The 20,922-nt window shown below is 38.9% G+C and overlaps 1 protein-coding gene across 6 annotated transcripts in view; it reads left to right on the top strand.

The window, feature by feature from the left end:
- CFTR (CF transmembrane conductance regulator) overlaps nt 1-17,743 on the top strand; it is a 190,818-nt gene extending 173,075 nt beyond the window's left edge. For 3 of the 6 annotated variants that reach the window (XM_021078522.2, XM_021078520.2, XM_021078523.2), the window contains exons 24-27: nt 4,283-4,372; nt 13,982-14,154; nt 14,793-14,898; nt 16,070-17,743. In XM_021078522.2, the coding sequence (XP_020934181.1) occupies nt 4,283-4,372; nt 13,982-14,154; nt 14,793-14,898; nt 16,070-16,270 (570 nt within the window). In that variant the 3' untranslated portion in view covers nt 16,271-17,743. 6 annotated transcript variants of the gene reach the window in all.
- The last annotated feature ends 3,179 nt before the right edge of the window (nt 17,744-20,922 follow it).

Raw genomic sequence — 20,922 nt, 5'->3', positions numbered from 1 at the left:
TGGAAACAATTATTTGAGCACTTAACATGCAGTCATTTACATACAAAAATTATATATCCACTATAAAATTATTTTCTTTTTTTAATCAACCTTAACCATTTTGACCAACAAATACTTTATTCGCATTGTTCTCATACTTGATGTTCCTAAAAGCAAAGCAGCCCTTATGTTTAGACATTCTGTAATGCAAACTTAGGATCTTGATTTGTTCATATTGGGTAGACTTTGAATGTACAAATTCCATTTCCAAAACACAAGATCACAGACACTGTGATGCTTATTAGTATTTCCCTTCTGAGCCAAAACAAAACAATGTATACTTAAGGGTAAGGAGTCATTCCTCCCTCATTTAATTTATATTACGTTCAGCAACCACAGAGGCCAAATGCCTTCTTGATCTTCATCTGATATCCAAGGCTAAAGTACAATCTTGATGCTGTGACGTGTGACCAACTTAGAGGGCTCCAGTAAGGCCAGGTCATCTCTATCAAGTTGAGCAGTTGAGGAGTCAGCTTCAGGGAAGAGATTAGTTAGGAGGTGAACGATGGTGCTCTCTGTTCTTCCAAGAATTGTTCTTGGTTGCATACATACATGACATTAAATAAATATCAAATATTTGCATATCTTAATTTTCCTCCTGGGGAAGAGTTTCTTGAAAGAGAGGTAGAAGATCATTGTGATATATAGTATCAAGTAGTTTTTTTTTTTTTTTTTTGGCCATTTCTTGGGCCGCTCCCATGGCATATGGAAGTTCCCAGGCTAGGGGTCTAATCGGAGCTATAGCCGCCAGCCTACGCCAGAGCCACAGCAATGCGGGATCCAAGCCGCATCTGTGACCTACACCACAGCTCACGGCAACGCCGGATCATTAACCCATTGAGCAAGGGCAGGGATCGAACCCGCAACTTCATGGTTCCTAGTCGGATTCGTTAACCACTGCGCCATGATGGGAACTCCTCAAGTGAATTTTTTTGTTGCACTGTCAGACTGGTGCCACCTTGGCCAAACCATACAACTTCTCAGGACCATGGCTATTTCTTTTGGAAACTGGGAAAAGAACGTAGGTAACCTCCAAGGACCTCTCAGCTTTATGGATGAGTGTAGAAAACAATGAGACTCCTCCTGGCACCCTTCACAGCAAGAGCCATGGGTGCCAGACCCTATTTGTGAGTACAACATTTGATTTACTGTATGAAACAGAATTCTAACTGAACCAGTTTGTTCAGTTAGTTTTTCTTTAGAATTAAAAGTGACCTTTAATGCTAGACAATACCTTTTACTGCTAGACAATAAACTGTAAACACAAGACCTACAGAATTTCTGAATGGTATCAAATTCACTACCTCTAAAACTTTTGGATGTCTGGTTTCAACAGATAACTTACTTCCTTCATAATTTTAATATGTACCTATTTTAAATAACATTGGCCAATATATAGTATACTGCCATATGTTCAATAAATTTTATACATAAATTATCAGGCTACTGTGAAAAAAGTTAAGTCTACTCTTTCTCAAGCAATTATAAAGAAAGATCAAAGTTTTAATCAGTTGTTAGTATTATTCCTTTAAAGACTCTGGGTTATGGTAGCTATTCTTCCAAAAGGAAGAAAAATAGTATGTGCCAACCTCTGGCTCTGGTGTTCTCATATTTTTTCTTATTATGTTCACATCAGCTCATGTATTTATTCAGCAATATGCATTTGCATATGCTATGTAAAACTAAAGACAGGGTACACAGCAAAGTTACAGTCTAGGAGAAGATAGAGACATTAAAAAAAAGTCATAAATGCATATATAATTTTAATATTCACTATAAGCTATAAAAGTAAAGTATAGCTATTATGATATCATATATTGGGGAACCTTATTCTGATTTGCAAATCAGGAGAGATACCTCTGAGGAAGTGCCATTGAACTTGGGATCTGAAGGATGTAGTTGTCCATGGGAAGAAGGTACGGGATGAAATTCCCAGGCAGGGAGGACAGAATGTGTGCAGTTAATGGAGGAAGTGAAAGAAAGCCATGCAGCTGGAGTGAGAAAGGGAGTGGACAAGGACACTAAATAAGCCAGACCAAGTGGAAGAGACCACAGTCTTGCAGAGGCCATCCGAAGGATTTTACATTTTTCCCTGAGTGTAATGGAGAGCCACTGAAGGTTTTTTAAAAGGTTAATGGCATTATCCAATTCATACTTGTAGTGATTGCTTTGGTTGCTAAATGAGAGTGGACTAGAAGGAGGGCAAGAGGGAAAGGAATGAAATCAATTAGGAAGTTCTTACAAAGTTCAGAGAAAGGTACTGGTGGCTTGAACTATGTGGTGGCCATAGAAATAGAGGAATAAATGGATTTGAGATATATTGGTGAAAACAATCCACAGGATTGATGATTTCAGAGGGTCAGGGAGAAAGATAAGTCATGTATGACTCTAAAGTTTTGTAAAAATAACCACAATATTAAAAGATGCAAAAAACAGTAAACGGCAAAATTCCATTGGCAAGCCTTTGAACTTTAGATACTAAATAAACCCAAATGCTTCTGTCATGAGTTGACTGGAGTTCTCAGAGCCACTTCTTATTGAATTCTATTTAGTTTATCAGAATCCCCCAGTAATACGCTTTGTCTGCAGCATAACAGCAGAAGTCTCCTTATTGCCTTCTCCAGAGGGCTCCTGAGATTTCTGGCAACGACTTACTTTGTTCTTTAAGCCCTAAGTTATGCCCAGGTGAATAAGGACTCCAGCGTGACTCTCCTTGAGCTTGGCTGCCATGGTGACAATACTCTTGTTCTGCCTGAGAGGCTCAGACACTGTTCACCTCGTGCAGTTCCTTGTGGGTCAGATGGGTACTGAGCATTCTCTCTTGGTTGAAAGCAATTAGTGAAAACCAAAGCTTCAGGAAGTTTAGTTCTCATTTCTCTTACCGGCTATTACTCACCAAAGGCCAAAGAAAGAAAGCAAAGAAAAAATTTGTCCGAACGTTAACATCAAAAGTATTTTTCAAGTCACCCATATGTTCAGAGAGAGAGAGAGAGAGAAACCTGAATGTTATATTGTTGCATCAGCATTTCCCAGTGAGACAGTTTTTTCTTTGTTTTTGATTCATATAGACAAACCTAAATAGACAGTGATGTATCAAGTAGGGGTGGTTATTGTGCAATGCTCCTCACAGGAAATTAGATTGTCATTTTGCCACCTCAGGAGGAGCCATCTCCTCTGTCTCCCTTCCTTTCTGTGACATGCATTTGGTTAGACAAATATTTGATTTCTTCTACCGATTTCTAAGTTCTGAGACCTCTCCCATGCCTGCCTGGCTGCATAAGCAGAAGTGGACCTTGGTTTATAGACCAAGTGAACATGTGTGTTTAAGTGTCTGTAAATTCATATAGTTTCAAAATCCCTTAGGAAGATAGGATTATAAAAGAAATCCAAGGAAAATATATGGACAAAATAGGAATTTGTTCTAACAAGTTAATTATTACCCATAACCTTATCATTTAACTGTTTAATTTAATAGTATATTTGTTTATAATAAAGGATATTCCAAGGAGTAAAAAAAAAAAATCACTTCCCACAGCTTACAATGATTTCAGTTTCTTTATCCTAAGCTTAGTGGGATTTGATACATATCCACAAGGGGCTTAAAATGTAGCTATATTTTATTTCTTTAAAAAAAGATATAAAGCAGGAATCTAATACACAGCACAAATGAACCTTTCTACAGAAAAAAACAAACAAACAAACTCATGGACTTGGAGAACAGACCTGTGGTTGCCGAGGGGGAGGGGGAGGGAGGTGGGAGTGGGAGGGAGGTGGGAGTGGGATGGACTGGCAGTTTGAGGTTAGTAGATGGAAACCATTGCATTTAGAGTGGATAAGCAATGAGATCCTGTTGTATAGCACAGTGAACTATATCTAGTCACTTGTGATGGAACATGATGGAGGATAATGTGAGAAAAAGAACATATATATATATGTATAAATACATATGTATTTATGACTAGGTCACTTTGCTATACAGCAGAAGTTGACAGAACAATATAAATCAACTATAATAGAAAAAATAAAAACCTAAAAAAATTAAAAATTAAAGAAAGAGTACTTCCTAAGAAAAAGATACAAGCAAAATTTTAAAATTTAGAAAACTGATGGTAAGTACATAGATGTTTGTTCTGTTATTTTAAAAATATTATTCTGCCTGGAATATTTCATAATAAAATAAAGGAACTATAGCAAGATGTCTAGGTCATTCATGCCTTCTTCTTTTTTGTTGTTGTTGCCAAAGAAAGTATTCATCTTTTCTGGAACATTTAGAAAAAACCTGGATCCCTATGGACAGTGGAATGATCAAGAAATATGGAAAGTTGCAGAGGAGGTAAGGATACTAATAGAATTAATTTTGAAAAAGCTAGCTAATACACAGGCAAGAGTGTTGTCATGGCTGAGATAACTTTGCACACTTACCTCTGTGCATGTGTGCACATTGTACACATGTATTACTTTGAAACGGAAAACTCTAATAGGCCTGGAACACCAGTTCTTTGGATTAGACCTACCCCTAGCCTCAGTGGTAAGTCTCCAACTATCAGGTCTCAGAGGTAGCATTGGCCTTCTCCCCCACCAGTGTGCATCAGTGGGACACGAACTAGGAGATGCCCGGACTCCTGAAGCACACAGGAGTTATTCCATACACAGAGGATCGTCTCTTTCACCCTCTCATCTACTCCCTGTCTGGATTCTGAAGCTTTCCCAGCACAAGGAGGAGGCTTTGCTTCAACATCATATGCTTCTCTGAGAAGCGTAGGTTTAGCACAAAAGGATGGTGATCACTCTAGAGCACCTGTATTTTAAGAATCATCCATTAAAGGCTTGGGTGTTCTGTTAAAGGAGCCAAGAATTCCATTCTAGCCGATGGCTAGTCTTCTCTGAAGTCTGCAGGAGTCAATTGTCTTCAGGAATGATGGCTATGAGTGCCTCTAGGCAAAATGCCACCTGACCTAGATGTGACACGCTCTATTCCTTGAGGTCATCAGGATGGATGGATTAAAATGAAATCTAAATTCCTAAATCATACCCTGTATTTACACAACAGGTGATTCATTCTAAGTGAAGGCATTGTATGAAGGAATTTAGGATTTGGGCAGAGCTAGAATGGAATTCTTGGTTCCATTTTTATAGAAACATACATTATTCTAGTTTATTAAACTTACATCCAAAGCTCTGGATGGTACAAAACTACAATTATAGGATCTAAGAACATTGAGATTCAAAGGTCTTCTTAGAGAACACTGTATTCGACTTTTTCAAACACTTGGCCCTTGTTGTAAAGCCCAATTCTGTTTATCTCAAATGTTCTTTCCTTTTCTGCCTCCCTTCAGAGTGGATGTTGCCAGAAGCTTTGAAATGCTTCTGGGTGTTAAACACTCACCCACTGAAGTGCCCAACCTTAACATGCCCCTAATAAAATTCACTTAGATTAACCGTCTTCATTATCAAAGTTTCCTTATTACGGAACAAACAGGGTTTTTTAAAGAAAACATTAACTAAATTGCAAGTGACACATTTAAAGGGCTTTGATGTGACTTCAGAGAAAGAACTATAGGAACACAATGTGGTGGGAGAGAAACTTTGAAAGGAAAACATTAGACTTTGTAAAACCTGAAAGTATTGCCAAGTTATAATAAAATGTACCGGAAATCAGATCATAAAAATAATCTAAAATTCTAGAAGACATGGTTAATATTTTAAATACCTATATAATGTAAAAATTTTACCTGTTTAGATTTTTATTTGATCAGTTCATATTTAGGTATATCTTTTCACTGATCCTTTTAAAAATAAGTTAGTTTGTAAACATAGATGCTACTGCTATCCTTACATTCATATCATGTGTTTGAGTAGCAGCGATAAGTTTTTATTGTGGAGGCCTGAGAATAGCATACAGACAAATAAGCAATAGCCCAGAGAAGCAGGAAAGGCACTGGTTTACAAGTGATGGGGCCTGGACTTTAGTCCTACGTAGTCGATCATGTTATTTGCCCAAATAGGACCTTTTTGGGATATATCAATTTCTCACCTGCACAAGATACTGGGACAAAAAGTATAAACCAGGACTGGCCTGGGCAACCTGGGATTGAATGTCATCTCATCTAGTCCTTTCTGTGTGCTTGGTATGACTTGTTTCTCTAGAGGGAAGGGAACTGAGTAACAGCAGAAAGTCAACCATTTGAATCTTATCTCAATAACACTTTGTTCATTACCCCCTTTTCCCTGAAATGGAAATCAAAAAGCACTCCAATGACAATGTCAGGCCAAGAAGCGCTCCATCTCTACCTTGGATTTGGCCCCAGACATGAATGTGAAACCTTATCTTTGCGTATCTAGGCTGGATCATGTGAAGCCATGAGGATCATGCTTAGTTACCAGCTGGAAGCAAAGCTGGCCAAAGCAGCTTCCTGGCCCTTTGTGCCCTGGTGCTGAATTTCTTTTGCTTTTTTTGCTTTTTTTTTTTTTGCTTTTTAGTGTGAAACCCACGCAGCACATGGAAGTTCCCAGGCCAGGAGTTGAATTGGAGCTACAGTTGCCGGACTATGTCAGAGCCACAGCAACGTAAGATCTGAGCTGCATTTGCAACCTACACCACAGCTCACGGCAACGCTGGATCGTTAACCCACTGAGAAAGGCCAGGGATTGAACCTGCAACCTCATGGTTACTAGTCGGATTCGTTTCTGCTGAGCCACTGGAGAAAATCCCTCTAGGTTCTTAATTTCATTTTGGCACTTCACAACTTATTCTATGGGTGAATTTAAAGCAAGTTTAAAGGAGGGAAAGAGAGTTTCTATCTAAGATCTAGAGCTGAGAAGGTCTAGTTTCCCCATCTCAAAACTACTCAGGGCCAGGTAACTTCTCCCTAGGAGCACTGACTTTACCAGCTGTGTCTGTAGACCAAAGAGAATTCCAAAGGAGGCTCAGTCTTGAAGGGAAGAAAAAAATAGACCCCTAACATTGTGGTCTAATAAATTGGTAGGGTTGTTGTAAATTTTCAGGCTAATACATATCTTGGGCCTAGCCTAGGGTTTGGCAAACAAGAGTTAGTAAATAAATGCTAGCTCTTAGAATTATGTTTTCATGTGGTCTTCACCTGGCTCTCTTAAAGTTACTGTTTGACAGAATCCTAATTGTTGTCTTACTTTACTTGCTCTTCCTGGGAAATGCCATGCATCCTCTTAGCTCCCATACCTCTGTGCTGATGACTCCCAAATTTGCCTGTTTCCAGAGCTCCCTACCTGACATCTCAGCTTGGACAAGCACCTTATGTGAATGAGCGAGCATCTTAGCTGCCCCACCCGCACAACTGTCCTGTGTTCCCAATCCCAGAGAATGGCATCACCAGCTTCTCGTTGCCTAAGCCAAAACCTGGGGCTCATCCTTGACTCCCAATTTCTCCACCTGTCTCCACATACCAAGCCCTGTCAAGGCTGTCTTCTCCAAAAATCTAGAATGTATTCACTTTTCTCCATCCCCATCTAACAGCACTAGTAATTTTCATGTGGATTTTTGAAATAAGCTCCTGTCTTGTTTCCCTCTTATTGGCTCCTATAGCTCATTCTGCTCTTTGCAGCCTTGCATCTGATCCCTCGTTTCTCCCCTTCTTGTGGTTCCTTATTGCCCTTTAGACAAAGTCCACACAGCTTAAAGGCAGCTTCTAATGTCCTTCATGATTTCATCCTTGCCTGCTTCTTGAAACTCCCACCTCAATTCCTCCACTGAGCAGTATCCAGCTGTGGTGAATTTCTTTGGTTCCTCTGAGATGCCATGTGCCCTCTGTTCTCCAGAGGCTTTTACACATGTTCTATATGTGGGACATCCTGCCAGCTCTCCACTGTCTGTGCCTCCTCATTATCCAGGCCTCTCCTTACACATCACTTCTTCCCAGATACCTGCCTGATGCTCCAGGTCTGAGGCAGGAGCCCCTCCTGGGACTATCCTATACCTCCAGCCCTTTCACAGCTTTCTTCACTTAGGAGAGAGGTTTACTTCTTAGCTGGTCTATGTCCTCCACCAGGTTGTAAGTTCCTCCAGGGCGGAGATGATTTGCTGTGGCATCTCCAGAGCTTAGAGTCGTATTGGGCATGTGGATGGTGTTCACTAAACAATAATTGAATGCATGATTTGATTCATCTATTGAAATGAATAAATAAATAGTTCATGTGTAATGTATCATGAAATAGCCTTGTGATTGGTACACAGCAAATGTCACCATTAGTCATGGGGACACTGAGCCTGAAGATATCTGGGCGACTTGGCAGAGGTGGGTGGTAGACTCAGAAACAGCAGCATCCTTGACTTCTGGTTCACAGGCTCTCTCAGCACCTTGAGCAGCCCCAGTGTTATCTATAGTCTCAGGCTCTTTCACCAAAGTCTTGGAGTTATCCAGTGTCACCCAGGCAGCATGTCTGTTGGTTGTAGAATGGTTTAGAATGGTTTTAGAATGGAGACTTTTTGATAGCTGTTTGCTGTTTAGGATTACTTATAAAATAGTTTCCTTCCTTACACATCAATATTCAGGTAAGTTATTTTAGAGAGCAAGCTAAGTAGCAGAACTAGGACCTCTTAAGTTGAAAATTTACCCTAGAAAAACCTGCACCGTATTTAAATGAATGCCTAAAGGAGTTGAGAGAGTCTATTTTTATAAGCGCTTGCCAATGGGCTGCTCGGTCCAACCACACTTCACTTCTCTGATTTTTTTTCATGTTTCCTTGTCACAAAAGCAAACTCTTGCTCCATAATATTCCGGAGTGTGGCAATAGCAAAAATCAATATTTAGAAGAAAAGGCCTGGTCCTTTACAGACTGTAACACATTTTTCAGTTTGATATGTCACAAAATAAAATTTCTTCTTTGTAAATAGCTGTTTGGAAGTACATATAATTTATTAGCTCAACCACATAAAGCCAGCAAATTCTTTTTTTCCTAAAGTTCTTTATATCCACAAACTTTTGATGCTCTGACTTATTTTTTGATGCTGAGTTGGAATGAAAATAATTAGAAATGTTTAGAGCCCAATAATTTTTAATTCACCTTAGTTTGGAGCGAGCTAAGCTAAAGTTTGTGTTTGATTTTAATCTATTGAAAAATGAGCACAAGGCACCAAGTCCAATCTCTTGGGGTAGAACATGATGGACGTTAGAATGAGAAAAAGAATATATATATATATATATATATATATATATATATATATATATATATGTATGTATGACTCAGTCACTCTGCTGTACAGCAGAAATTGACATAATACTGTAAATCAACTGTAATGAAAAAATAGTTTGTGACAGTAGTGTAAATAACATTCATCTTGGGAATATTTGTGTGTGTGGGGGGGTACATGAATGTATTTATTTTTAAAGAATTCTGCTGTTAAAGATGACTAAGTTAGATGATCTCTATAGCAAGTTCCGCTTCAGTCTCTTTTTTCCCCCATAGCACTTTTCTCTTTCAACAGTAATTTCCCACTTATTATTTTCTTCCTGTCTGAACCATGAGTTCCTTCAAGGCAAGTCCTGGTATGATTCATCTTTGCATTCCCAGGTCCGCCATAGTACCTAAAGTTTAAGAAACTCTCTTTAAGAGTCTGTTAAGGAACACATGACTAAGCATCCAAACAATCACGAGGTTAATTTAATCCGTTCTTATCAGCACATGGAGTTGGTAACAAGAACTTTGTCTCTTTTTTAAGAAAACAATTACTAGTCTATCTTGCTTCCCAGTTTCTCCCCAAAGACTATCACAATATCTGGCACATTTGTTAAATATTCACTGACTGCAGATTTAGAGTTTTACTAACGTATGTTGACTTTTCTCTAGTGAATATGATTTTAAAAGATTTTTACTATGATTGATAGTAAAACAGTGAGACAGGAATGTGGCAAAATGAGACAGATTCATCTGTCTCACCATCACTCGTTTTATGCCATTTTGTTTTCTAAATATCGATAGTGCTACATATTTAGGTACTTAATTGTTTCTGTTAAGAAATAATTTTATTTGGGCAAAAACCACATGCTTTGCTCAGCTCTTTATCATAGGAAAGTACAAAGTATAACACACTAAAATAGCTCTCTCCCAGCATGACCTTAGGAAATTAGGGTATGATTGGTGTGACTCTAGAAAGACTGCATGCTGCAACATTCTCACCAGAAACTTGACCTTGTCACTAGGGGCATGATATAAATGACTAGTGTCAGAATACTTCCTGCTAACTTACTTTCCAAGGTAACTTGTAAAGGAAAGATCTTACAAATCTTATTGTCATACCAGGGAAATGTTTCAGTGACCTGGCCCACATCTTGGGATTTCCCAGGCTCTCACTATACTTAGAGTTAGGCCTGGTGAGGTGCTTACCTCTGTGGTAGGCTCTACCCACAGATTATCTCATTTCATCCTCATTACAAGCCTTTGAAGTCTATCCTATTATTTTCCCCATTTTTCCCCAGTGAGGTAAGTGAGACTTCCAGTAACATACCTGACATCATCAGCAAACCATTGGTGGAGGGCAGACCAAAAGCCACTTCTGTTTGACCCCGGAGTCTCTCATCAGTACTTTCCTTGATGCTTAATTTGAGTTAAAAAATTCTCAAATATTTCTGACTGACCTGAAATGAAATACTGACATATCTATCAGTGTTAAAGAACTTCTGGAGTTCCCATCATGGCACAGGGGAAACAAATCCAACTAAGAACCATGAGGTTGCGGGTTTGATCCCTGGCCTTGCTCAGTGGGTTAGGGATCTTGTATTGCCATGAGCTGTGGTGTAGGCTGGCGACTACAGCTCCAATTAGACTCCTAGCCTGGGAACCTCCATATGCTGTGGGTGTGGCTCTAAAAAGACAAAAAGACAAAACAAACAAACAAACAAAACCAACCTTCTTACATTACAATTTGTTTTTAAGGGATTTTATAGTCTCTTTTTTTAATGAAACAGTTTTTTTTTTTAAATTGAAATCTAGTTTACTTACAATGTTATGTTAGTTTCAGGTGTATAGTAAAGTGATTCAGTTATACATTTTTTTTTAATTTTATTTTTTTAGTCTTTTTGCCTTTACTAGGGCTATACCCGTGGCATACGGAGGTTCCCAGGCTAGGGATCTAATTGGAGCTGTAACTGCCGGCCTAGGCCAGAGCCACAGCAACTCGGGATCCGAGCCACTTCTGCAACCTACACCACAGCTCACAGCAACGCCAGATCCTTAACTCACTGAGCAAGGCCAGGGATCGAACCCACAACCTCATGGTTCCTAGTTGGATTCGTTAGCCACTGAGCCACAACGGGAACTCCTCAGTTATATATATATATTTTCAGATTCTTTTCCCTTATAGGTTATTATAAAATATTGAGTAGAGTTCCCTGTGTTATACAGTAGGTCCTTGTCGGTTATCTATTTTATATATAGTAGTGCGTATATTAGTCCCAAACTCCTAATTTATTCTTCCCCCCCCTTTCCCCTTTGGTAACCATAAGTTTCTTATCTATGTCTGTGGGTCTATTTCTGTTTATTGCATCTTAAAGATGAGAAAGCAGAGGCAAACAGATAAGTGAAGTGACTTGTCTTAAATCACATGCATATTGGAGGAGCTAAAACCAGCACTCATTCACTTACCATTTGCCATTCTTCCTTAAATTTGGATTTATTTATGATTCATCAAAACTGTGTTTGTTTGGTTTGGCCAGCATTCTAGGAGCTTAGTACATATTTGTTGAACAAATGAATAATGTGTTGAGGCTGACAATGTGTCTGGCATTGGCACTGAGCTAAGGAGCACAAATCTTTACCCTCAAGCAGCTGACAGTCCAGCAGGGGAATTTACATAAATGCTTCTGTGCCTATGTACCTGACTGCCCTAAAGGATGATGAGGAGTGTCGGGAGAGTACTCCAGGCAAAGCAATGGCACAAACCTGAGAAAGTCAAGGTGTATAGGCTGTGTGTTTAATACCGCTGGAAGTAGAAGTGGAGGAGTGGGCTCAATTCTGGATGCCTTAGGTGCCACGTGAGAGGGTTCGATTATTCTGTGTGAAGAAAGCCACAACAGGATGTAAAACAGAGATATATATATGGTCAAACCTCTCTTTTAGAAGGATCCCCAAGAGGATGTCAGGTGACAAATTGTCCACTTGAGATCTACAGCCTGAAGCTTGAAATAATAAGGGCCTGGACTAGGGTTGCTGTAATAGGATTAGCAAGGAGGAGGTGGAGGATATCAGAAGTATTTGGGAAGAGGTCCAGGGCTGGAGAGAAAGATGAAAAATCATTGGCTTATTGGTGGTAGTTGATACCCCAAGAATGAATGAGATCTCAGAAGGAGCATTTGGAAAGTAGGGAATGAGGAAAACTAATACTCAAGGGGCAGAAAGAAGGAGAGTTGTCTACACAAGATAATAGGAAGAAATGGTCATTGAGGTTACGGTTTCTCATAAACCAAGGAACAGATGTTTGAAGAAGAAAAAAATGTTCTGTGGTCTCAGGCAGTGGAGACAACAGGCGCATAGTCATTATTTAAGATTTCTAGATGACAAAGGGGGTAGATATTAAATAACAGCTAAAGGAGAAGCTGGAGGCAAGCGGGGGGAAGGGGGGTTGTGTTAAGAGGGGAGAGACGTAGTAGGTTCACAGGCTGAAGCCAAGGAAAACAAAAGATGAAGAAAGAAAGAGAATAAGTCCTCCAGCTTATTGCCCAGTAGTCCTTGTTCCCATTCTCAGCTCCTTGGATCCAGAATTAATTTTATGTTGGAGTCTGCCAGGATATGTTAGAGTAGTCCCCTTTGCTTAATTAATATGTTTCCACCCCCTACCATCTCAGAAACTCTTTTCAAACATTAATGAATTTTCACAAAGTGAGGTTTCTTTCATGAGAAACCGTGACAAGGAAAGGGGTATTGTCTGCAATACATATCATGAGCTCACAGTTAATATTTGCTGAACAAACATGGCAATGTGGGCCATCCATGAATTCATCACTGAACTCATGAATGTCTTTCATAAGGCCATTATCTTGTGGCCATTAACTCTGCTTGTGTTACAGATAGGTGGGAGTGCATCGTACCTTCCAATACTAAATCCAGACTTCCCCCAAGATAGGATATAATTACCTATCTATCTCTTTAGCCCTCAAACACTCAGCAATACTTGGCACAAAATATATATCAATGTATATTGAGTAAGTGATGTGATGAGGCAAGGTTTTATTTTTATCTTCTTTGGAAAGAATGAGTTTCTATACCTCATTTGCATTTTCAACCAATTATTTTCCTTTCCAGCTTAAAAAAATAAGCCATTGACCCTAACACAACTCTCATATTTGACCCCAACACTTAAGCATCTTTAAATCTCCAGTAACATACAGCTATTTCAACTCCGGTTATTTTTACTTCATAGTGTCATCAATTTCTTAAAATCAGTTTGTACAAATTAAAGAGATGAAGAGTGAGTTGCCACAGGCTATTTTATGTACCTTCTCAGTAGATTCTTTTATACTACCTTTCATGGTCTATTATGACAGAAATGGAAAGTAGTATAAAAGAATCTGAGAGTAACTGCATTCTATATATATCTTTTCTAGAAAGCACTCAATTGTATTGTAACTATCTAGGTATGTTTTTACAAACCCTAATCTTTGCCATGGACCATTTATCATTTCTTCAATTCCTTTTGGAGGATCTGACACATAATAGGCACTCATTTAAAATCTCATGAAAGAAAAAGTACACAGCTGAAACAATCCGTAGACCAATGTTTTAAAGCTGCAAGATTATGCAGAGTCTGTTGTTCAGTTAAACCCAAATAGCAGGAGTGTGGTGGGTTGGTATGAAATTTAAACTTTGAGAACTCCTGTGTATCTTTTCAGGTTGTCAGCCTCTTAAGTGTGTTTAACCCTGTAGAATGTGAACTCCTCCTAAGCACAGTGCTTTTCATCTTTCTTTTATGCAGGTTGGACTCAGATCTGTGATAGAGCAGTTTCCTGGGAAGCTTGATTTTGTCCTTGTAGATGGGGGTTGTGTTCTAAGCCACGGCCACAAGCAGTTGATGTGCTTGGCCAGATCTGTTCTTGGTAAAGCAAAGATCTTGCTGCTGGATGAACCCAGTGCTCATTTGGATCCCATGTGAGTTTCAGAATTCCTGCTTTTTAATAACACGGTGGGAGTGGAATCATTGAAGCCTGCTTCATATTGACACAAATTTCTATCAGGCTATCATGTCTGTAAGTAGAGGACCACCCTCTAGATATGAAATAATGACCCAGTTTAACAGTTATTACTTGACGTGAACACAAGTGTTTATTTCCTAGTGTAAGAGCCACATGTTCTCTTCTGAGTGTGAATTTGGAATTTCATACAAAGTCTTCCCCCTTATCAGTGTGTGATGAAATATCCAGTTAGGCATAGTTGGATCCTTATGGTTTTCCTTACTATCCCATTTATACACTAGAAAATACTTATAGCACAAAATAAAGAACTACTAGTGATTTGACATAATGAAAAATACATTTATTGGGGAATTTTTTTTAATTTCTAAATTTTTTCCAAATATTTTTCTTATTTATTTATGAAAGCTTAGAATCTATGTCATGGTTGGAAAGCTGATTGTGACTGACTCTATGTCAACATTATGTTAAACGTATTTGAGGAAAAATGAGTGATTTAAAGAACTAAATTGATAGAACAATAGGTATGTTATCAAGGATAGAGACAGACTATTATTGTTCTGTAATGTTATATGTGGTATTTTTTTTCTTTTCTAGAACGTACCAAATCATTCGAAGAACCCTGAAACAAGCATTTGCTGATTGCACAGTAATCCTCTCTGAACACAGGATAGAAGCAATGTTGGAATGTCAACGATTTTTGGTGAGTATTTATAATGTACCTAGGATCTTATGTCTCCTTTGATTCTTGATAATAATTTCATATGTGAAAGTTCCTGCAAGTCACAGCAACGTACAAGCTCTTCCTTAAAACATGTGGCATACAGCTCCCAGCTTTACTTAAAATACCTGCTCAAGTTTCTTACTTTGATCTGTGTAATAATGTGAGGTTGGAATTCAGCAACCTCTAAAATAGCGGCATAGTACTAAGTGACATTAACAAATTGGAACAGGTATACTTTTTGAGTCTTTTATTTGGGGATCAAGTCATGAAAAAGACTAAGTCCTGATGCTTTCGGTAACTAAATCTCTCTTGGATGGGATCCAGGAGGACAGGCCTGGATCATCTTCCAATCTGCTGTAGGATTTAATGCAGTAGTGAAAGGTTTATTTCATTTTTCTAGCCATTTTTTGGAGCTCAGCTTAGTGCCTCTCCCACCCTCCTTCTCATTGTACTTTCAAAACTGTCACAGATTCTTTCAAGTGATGTTTACAAATTCCCTCAGGTTTAGTCACAAGGAAATTCTGAGGATGAGGTGGACTCATTTCTGTTAAGGCTTTTGAGGCTCCTGGAGGTAAATGCTTTCCCTGGTGAGGAATGTTATTACCGCTATTATTACTAAGCTTCAAGTGACACGTTAGGGGACCGACTCACAACCTCTTGCCCGACTGTGGTCCGGTTCAACTTGAGCCTGTACAAAAGGTGCCGCAAACCCAGGCACATCCTGACCTGTTTGGAATTGCTAAGTTTCCAATCCAGCGTCGAAGAGGTTTAACTCTTGATGGTACTGTGGACTCACAGTCATTTTTAAGGTAATGCGTAAGGGATCTACCATGAATAACTCTTGTTTTCCAAGGCCCCTTAGTTCCTCTAAAGTTCTCTGAAGAAGCACATTGTTCAGTATCACATCAATTAAAAAAATCTTCCAGCTTCTAAGTAGAAAATTACAGCTCATTCCACAAAGGGTAGATGCTCTGTAAAGGAAGAGGACTCAGCTGTGAAGTGAACCATCTCTGCCTGTTCAGACCACAAGCCTCTGGATGCTGTGTGTTCTTTTTTGGCTTCCCTCTTCCTCTGAGCTTGTGCCACTCCTGCCTTGCTGTGGTTCGCCCTGCCTCCTGATCCAAGATCTCACTAACGGCCACTTCCCTAGGTCATAGAGGAGAACAAAGTGCGGCAGTATGATTCCATCCAGAGGCTGCTGAGCGAGAAGAGCCTCTTCAGGCAGGCGATCAGCCCCTTGGACCGCCTGAAGCTCCTCCCACACCGGAACTCTAGCAAGCAGAGGTCTCGGTCCAAAATCGCAGCTCTGAAGGAGGAAACAGAAGAAGAGGTGCAAGAAACAAGACTTTAGAGAGCAGAACAAATGTTTGCCTGGGACGCTCATGCCTGGAGTTGCAGGAGAAAAGAGTTTCTACTTCAGAGTACTAGGATGAATGATTTATTTTTTTTTTTAAAAAGGATAACTTTTGGTAAGAGGAATTAATGATATTCATGTGGGTCTGGATAAATGGCTTTCTGGCAATGGCCAAATTGTGTGAAAGGTACTTCAAATCCTTGAAGATTTACCACTTGTATTTACAAACCAGATTCTCCTGAAAACTCTTTCCTTTGGTAGTCATTAGAAAGGTGGCTGTAAACTTGAGCCGTCTTAACTCTTCAATGTGCTGTTTAGTGAAATTTGTCCATTTGTATTGTTGGAGAAGAACTATAATCATACTACTTAGAGATACAATTAAATAATGATAATTGGAAACTTTAGTGGTTTATATACCTTTCTCTTCACTCTCTCCATGATATTTAAAAGCACATGTATTATCTGTTAAGCATTCAGACTGTCCCACTTCCAAGCAAGTGGTAGAATGGTGTGAGAGTCACAAGAGAGCCCATAAAAGTATGTACCACCCAACATCTGAGTATTGGTCAGGGGAGAGAACTTCCCAGTCCTGGAAATGAGTTAGTACCATTCAGCAATACACAAATTCAAATAATTCAGATAATCAGGGAACATCCCTTCTCTGGGAAATGGGTGGTTACAGACCCATGTAGGGAACAAGGATACAGCTCCCTTGATTTGGAAGTGAACGTGTCTGCTGCCAGTAAGTAACAAGCTCTTAAGACTTCTGAACTGAAGGATGGCTAGAAAAATGCTTTAATGCAAATTGCTGCAGGAAAACCCTTCTTACCACAGAAGCTCCAGGCAGATCAGCTATGGGCACTACAGGTAGATGTACATGAAAGATCTAGGTATATAGAGGGCGATGGGGTGTGTTTTCAGGCTACCTGTATGCACTTCATACTGTATATACTAAGTGGGAGAGATAGTAGACATGCTGAAATAAGAGTCAATCATGAATTAGTTTTATATCCTTCTGTTTTATAATTTTGTGATACAAATGAAATTTTCTCTAGGAAATTGTATTTATTTTTAATAATGTTTCAAACTCATATAAATGGCTGTATTTTAAGAATGATTATATTATGAATTATATTTGTATAAAAGATTTTTTATATTTGAAATATTAACTTTTTATGGCACTAGCTATTTTTACAATACGTTATGTTAAAACTGGGAGGGGTGGGGGGGTATTGGCCAGGGTCTCTGGATTGTGTTGATAGCATAGAGAGAAGCATTAGGGCTCACACAGATGTTGCACACACCTGTGTGGTTCCCTCTTAGATGCAGTTCTAAAGAAAACGGTACCACAAAATCTGACCACTCCTATTAAGGATACACTGCCTTCTCAACTCCAAACTAACCCTTAAGATTGCAATCTATTTATTACTGTAAGAAAATATCATGTGTCAATAAAATCCTTAAAGCTTAGCTGTTTTCAGATGTGTTCATTAGTCGTGTCTCATTGACGTCTTACTTCGGTCTCTAAGAAACATGGAACTCAAAATATGAATCTTTTCTTTAGGTATAGCTTCTTGAGCATCCCACTTGAATGAAGACACTCTAAAAAATATTTATTTTTTTAATTGTGGTAAAGTATACATAACCCAAAATTTGGTATTTTAACCGTTTCTAAGAATACACACAGTTCAGTGGCTTTATGTACATTCACATTTCTGTATAATCATCGATAAATCCATCCACAGAGCTTTTTTCATCTTGCAAAACTGAAGCTCTCTAGCCATTAAACAAAATTCCATATTTATCCTTACCCCCAGCTCCTGGTACCTACCATTCTACTGTAGGTCTCTATGAATTTGACTGCTCTCAATACCTCATGTGAATGGAATCACGTGGTATTTATTCTTTTGCGACTGGCTTATTTCACTCAATAATATCTTTAAGGTTCATGATGTTGTAGTATTAGTCAGAATTTTCTTTTTAAGGCTGAATGATATTCCATTGTGTATACATATATATGACAATTTGTTTAATCCATTCATCTGTCAGTGGACACTTAGGTAACTTCCACCGTTTGACTATGTTGAATGATGTTTTTATGGACATGGATGTACCAATATCTATTTGTGCCCTCACTTTCACAAATAAGGATACTTCTGAGCTTTTTTTTTAATTTTTTTTTTTTTTGGCCGCACCCACAGCATATGAAAGTTCCTGGGTCAAGGATTTAATCTGAGCTGCAGCTATAACCTACACCACAGCTCTGGCAATGCCAGATCCTTAACCCGCTGTGCCACAGAGGGTTATTTCTTTTTTAAATAGAGGCTTATAAAAAAAAGGTATATATTCCACAAGGGTTTACTTATTTATCTGAAAGCTTATCCAAAGAGCATTAGCTATTTTTACCACTATCTTGATAAGCGAGCAAATCTCATCAAGGGAAATAGTATTTCTACACTAGAACCTGGGTGGCTTTCTTTGTCCAAAGCCATTTATAATTGACTAGGTGTCTTTGGACCCCTTCTGTTCCTGATAGAGTCTCTTCATGAAAGATGCAGGTGCCCGCGTGGGTAGATGGACAGCATATCCCTATCGAGTGCCAAACTCTCTAACTTTGTCTTTTCTTACTTGGAGAGGTTTATTTTCACATGTGACCCCAAGAGGGCAGTCTCAGAGCATGCTCTCTTCTAGTTATTCTGGTTCTTTTTTTAAATTAATAAACTTTATTTTTTAGAGCAGTTTTAAGTTTGTTCATAGCAAAATTGAGCACAGAGTATAGAGAGTTTCTATACCCACCCCACTAGGCTCCACTGCTGTCAACAATCAGCACCAGGGTGGTTCGTTTGTTATGATGAACATGTTATTATCACCTAAAATCCAAGGTTTACATCATTTCATTCTTGGTGAACTCTCATTCATCCCTTCCTCCTTCCTAACCCCTGCTGACCACTGATCTTTTTACTGTTTCCATAGTTTTGCCTTTTTTGGAATATCACATGGTTGGAATTATAGAGTATGTAGCCTTTTCAGATTCATCCCTCTTAATTAGTAATTTGCAAGTTTCCTCCTTAAGATGTGAAAATCATGCTTTTCATGATATCTTATTTCATTTTAGTATAATCTATTGTCTGGATTACCACCATTTATTTATCCATCCACCTACTAAAGGACATCTCAGTTGTGCCCAACTTTTGGCAATTATGAGCAGCTTTTTGTGTGGACATAAGTTTTCTACTCCTTTGGGTAGATACCAGGGATCTTATGGTAAGAGTATTTTGGAGTTCCCGTCGTGGCGCAGTGGAAATGAATCCAACTAGGAACCATGAGGTTGCAGATTTGATCCCTGGCCTTGCTCAGTGGGTTAAGGATCCTGAATTGCTGTGAGCTATGGAGTAGGTCGCAGCCATGGCTCGGATCCCACATTGCTGTGGCTCTGGCATAGGCCGGCGGCTGCAGCTCCGATTGGACCCCTAGCCTGCGAACCTGCATATGCTGCGGGTGTGGCCCTAAAAAGACAAAAAAAAAAAAAAAGAAAAAAAGTATATTAAATTTTGTGAGAAACCTTCAAACTGTCTTCCAAAGCAGCTGTATCATTTTTGCATTCCCTTCAGAAATGAATGAGAATTCCTATTTCTCTGAATCCTCACCAGCATCTGGTGTAGTCTTTGTTTGGAAATTTTACTATGTGAATAGTAGTATCTCATTGTTGTTTTAATTTGCATTTCCTGATTGTTGCAGAATTGGTCACCAACTCGGGGGTCCTAGCTTGGCTGAGACTAAATTTGCAAATCTGCTTCTCAAACCAATTTGGACAGAGACACCAAACATGTATAGCAGGGTCAAGGTGAAAGGAAGGGACTTGAAAAGAGTGGGAAGAATATTCATGAGTTATCTGGGAACAGGGGTGTGGTTTCGACCTTCACCTGGGGCAACTCTCCTTTTCAGTCCTTGAATGGGCTATTCCAGTTGTTGTAGTGGCGGTTGTCAATAGTCGTGGCCTTGATGGGTGTGTCATTTAGGATGCTATTGGATTATAATGAGCACAGAATAAGGCTAAAGGTCTACTGGAAGTCAAATCTTCTGCCGTCTTGGGCATAGTTGGTTCTAACCATTTCTTATTTTTTTCTCTCCCTTTGCAGCTTCCTCCTGATACTTAGATAAAAGTAATTGGTTTCTATTAGAGGGAGGAGCAGGAATATTATTCTAGGGCAATAGCCTTGGTAACATGATGTTGAACATTTGTCATGTGCTTATTTGACATCTGCGTGTCTTCTTTTGTGGGGTGTCCTGGTCTTTTGCATGTTTTTAATTGGGTTGTTCATTTTCTAACTAGTGAGTTTTAAGAATCCTTTGTATATTTTGAATTACAGTCCTTTATCAGATGTGTTTTCTGCAAATAACTTCTCCTGGTCTGTGGCCCGTCTTATTCTCTTGACAATGCCTCTTGCAGAGCAGAAGTTTTTAATCTTAATGTGGTCCAACTTAACAATTTTTCTTTCATAAATCATGCTTTTGGTGTTATATATAAAACATCATCACCATACCCAAGGTCATATAGGTTTTCTATGCTATCTTCTGCAAGTTTTAGAGGTCTATATTTTCTATTTAAGTCTATGATCCATTTTGAGTTAGGTTTTCTGGAAAGTGTA

This window comes from Sus scrofa, chromosome 18, assembly GCF_054392235.1.
Source record: "Sus scrofa isolate SSC_HxYL_T2T_F1_AM1 chromosome 18, Sscrofa_HxYL_maternal_Yorkshire_Landrace_v2.0, whole genome shotgun sequence".
NCBI lineage: Eukaryota > Metazoa > Chordata > Mammalia > Artiodactyla > Suidae > Sus > Sus scrofa.
This window is presented reverse-complemented; position numbering and strand designations above follow the sequence as displayed.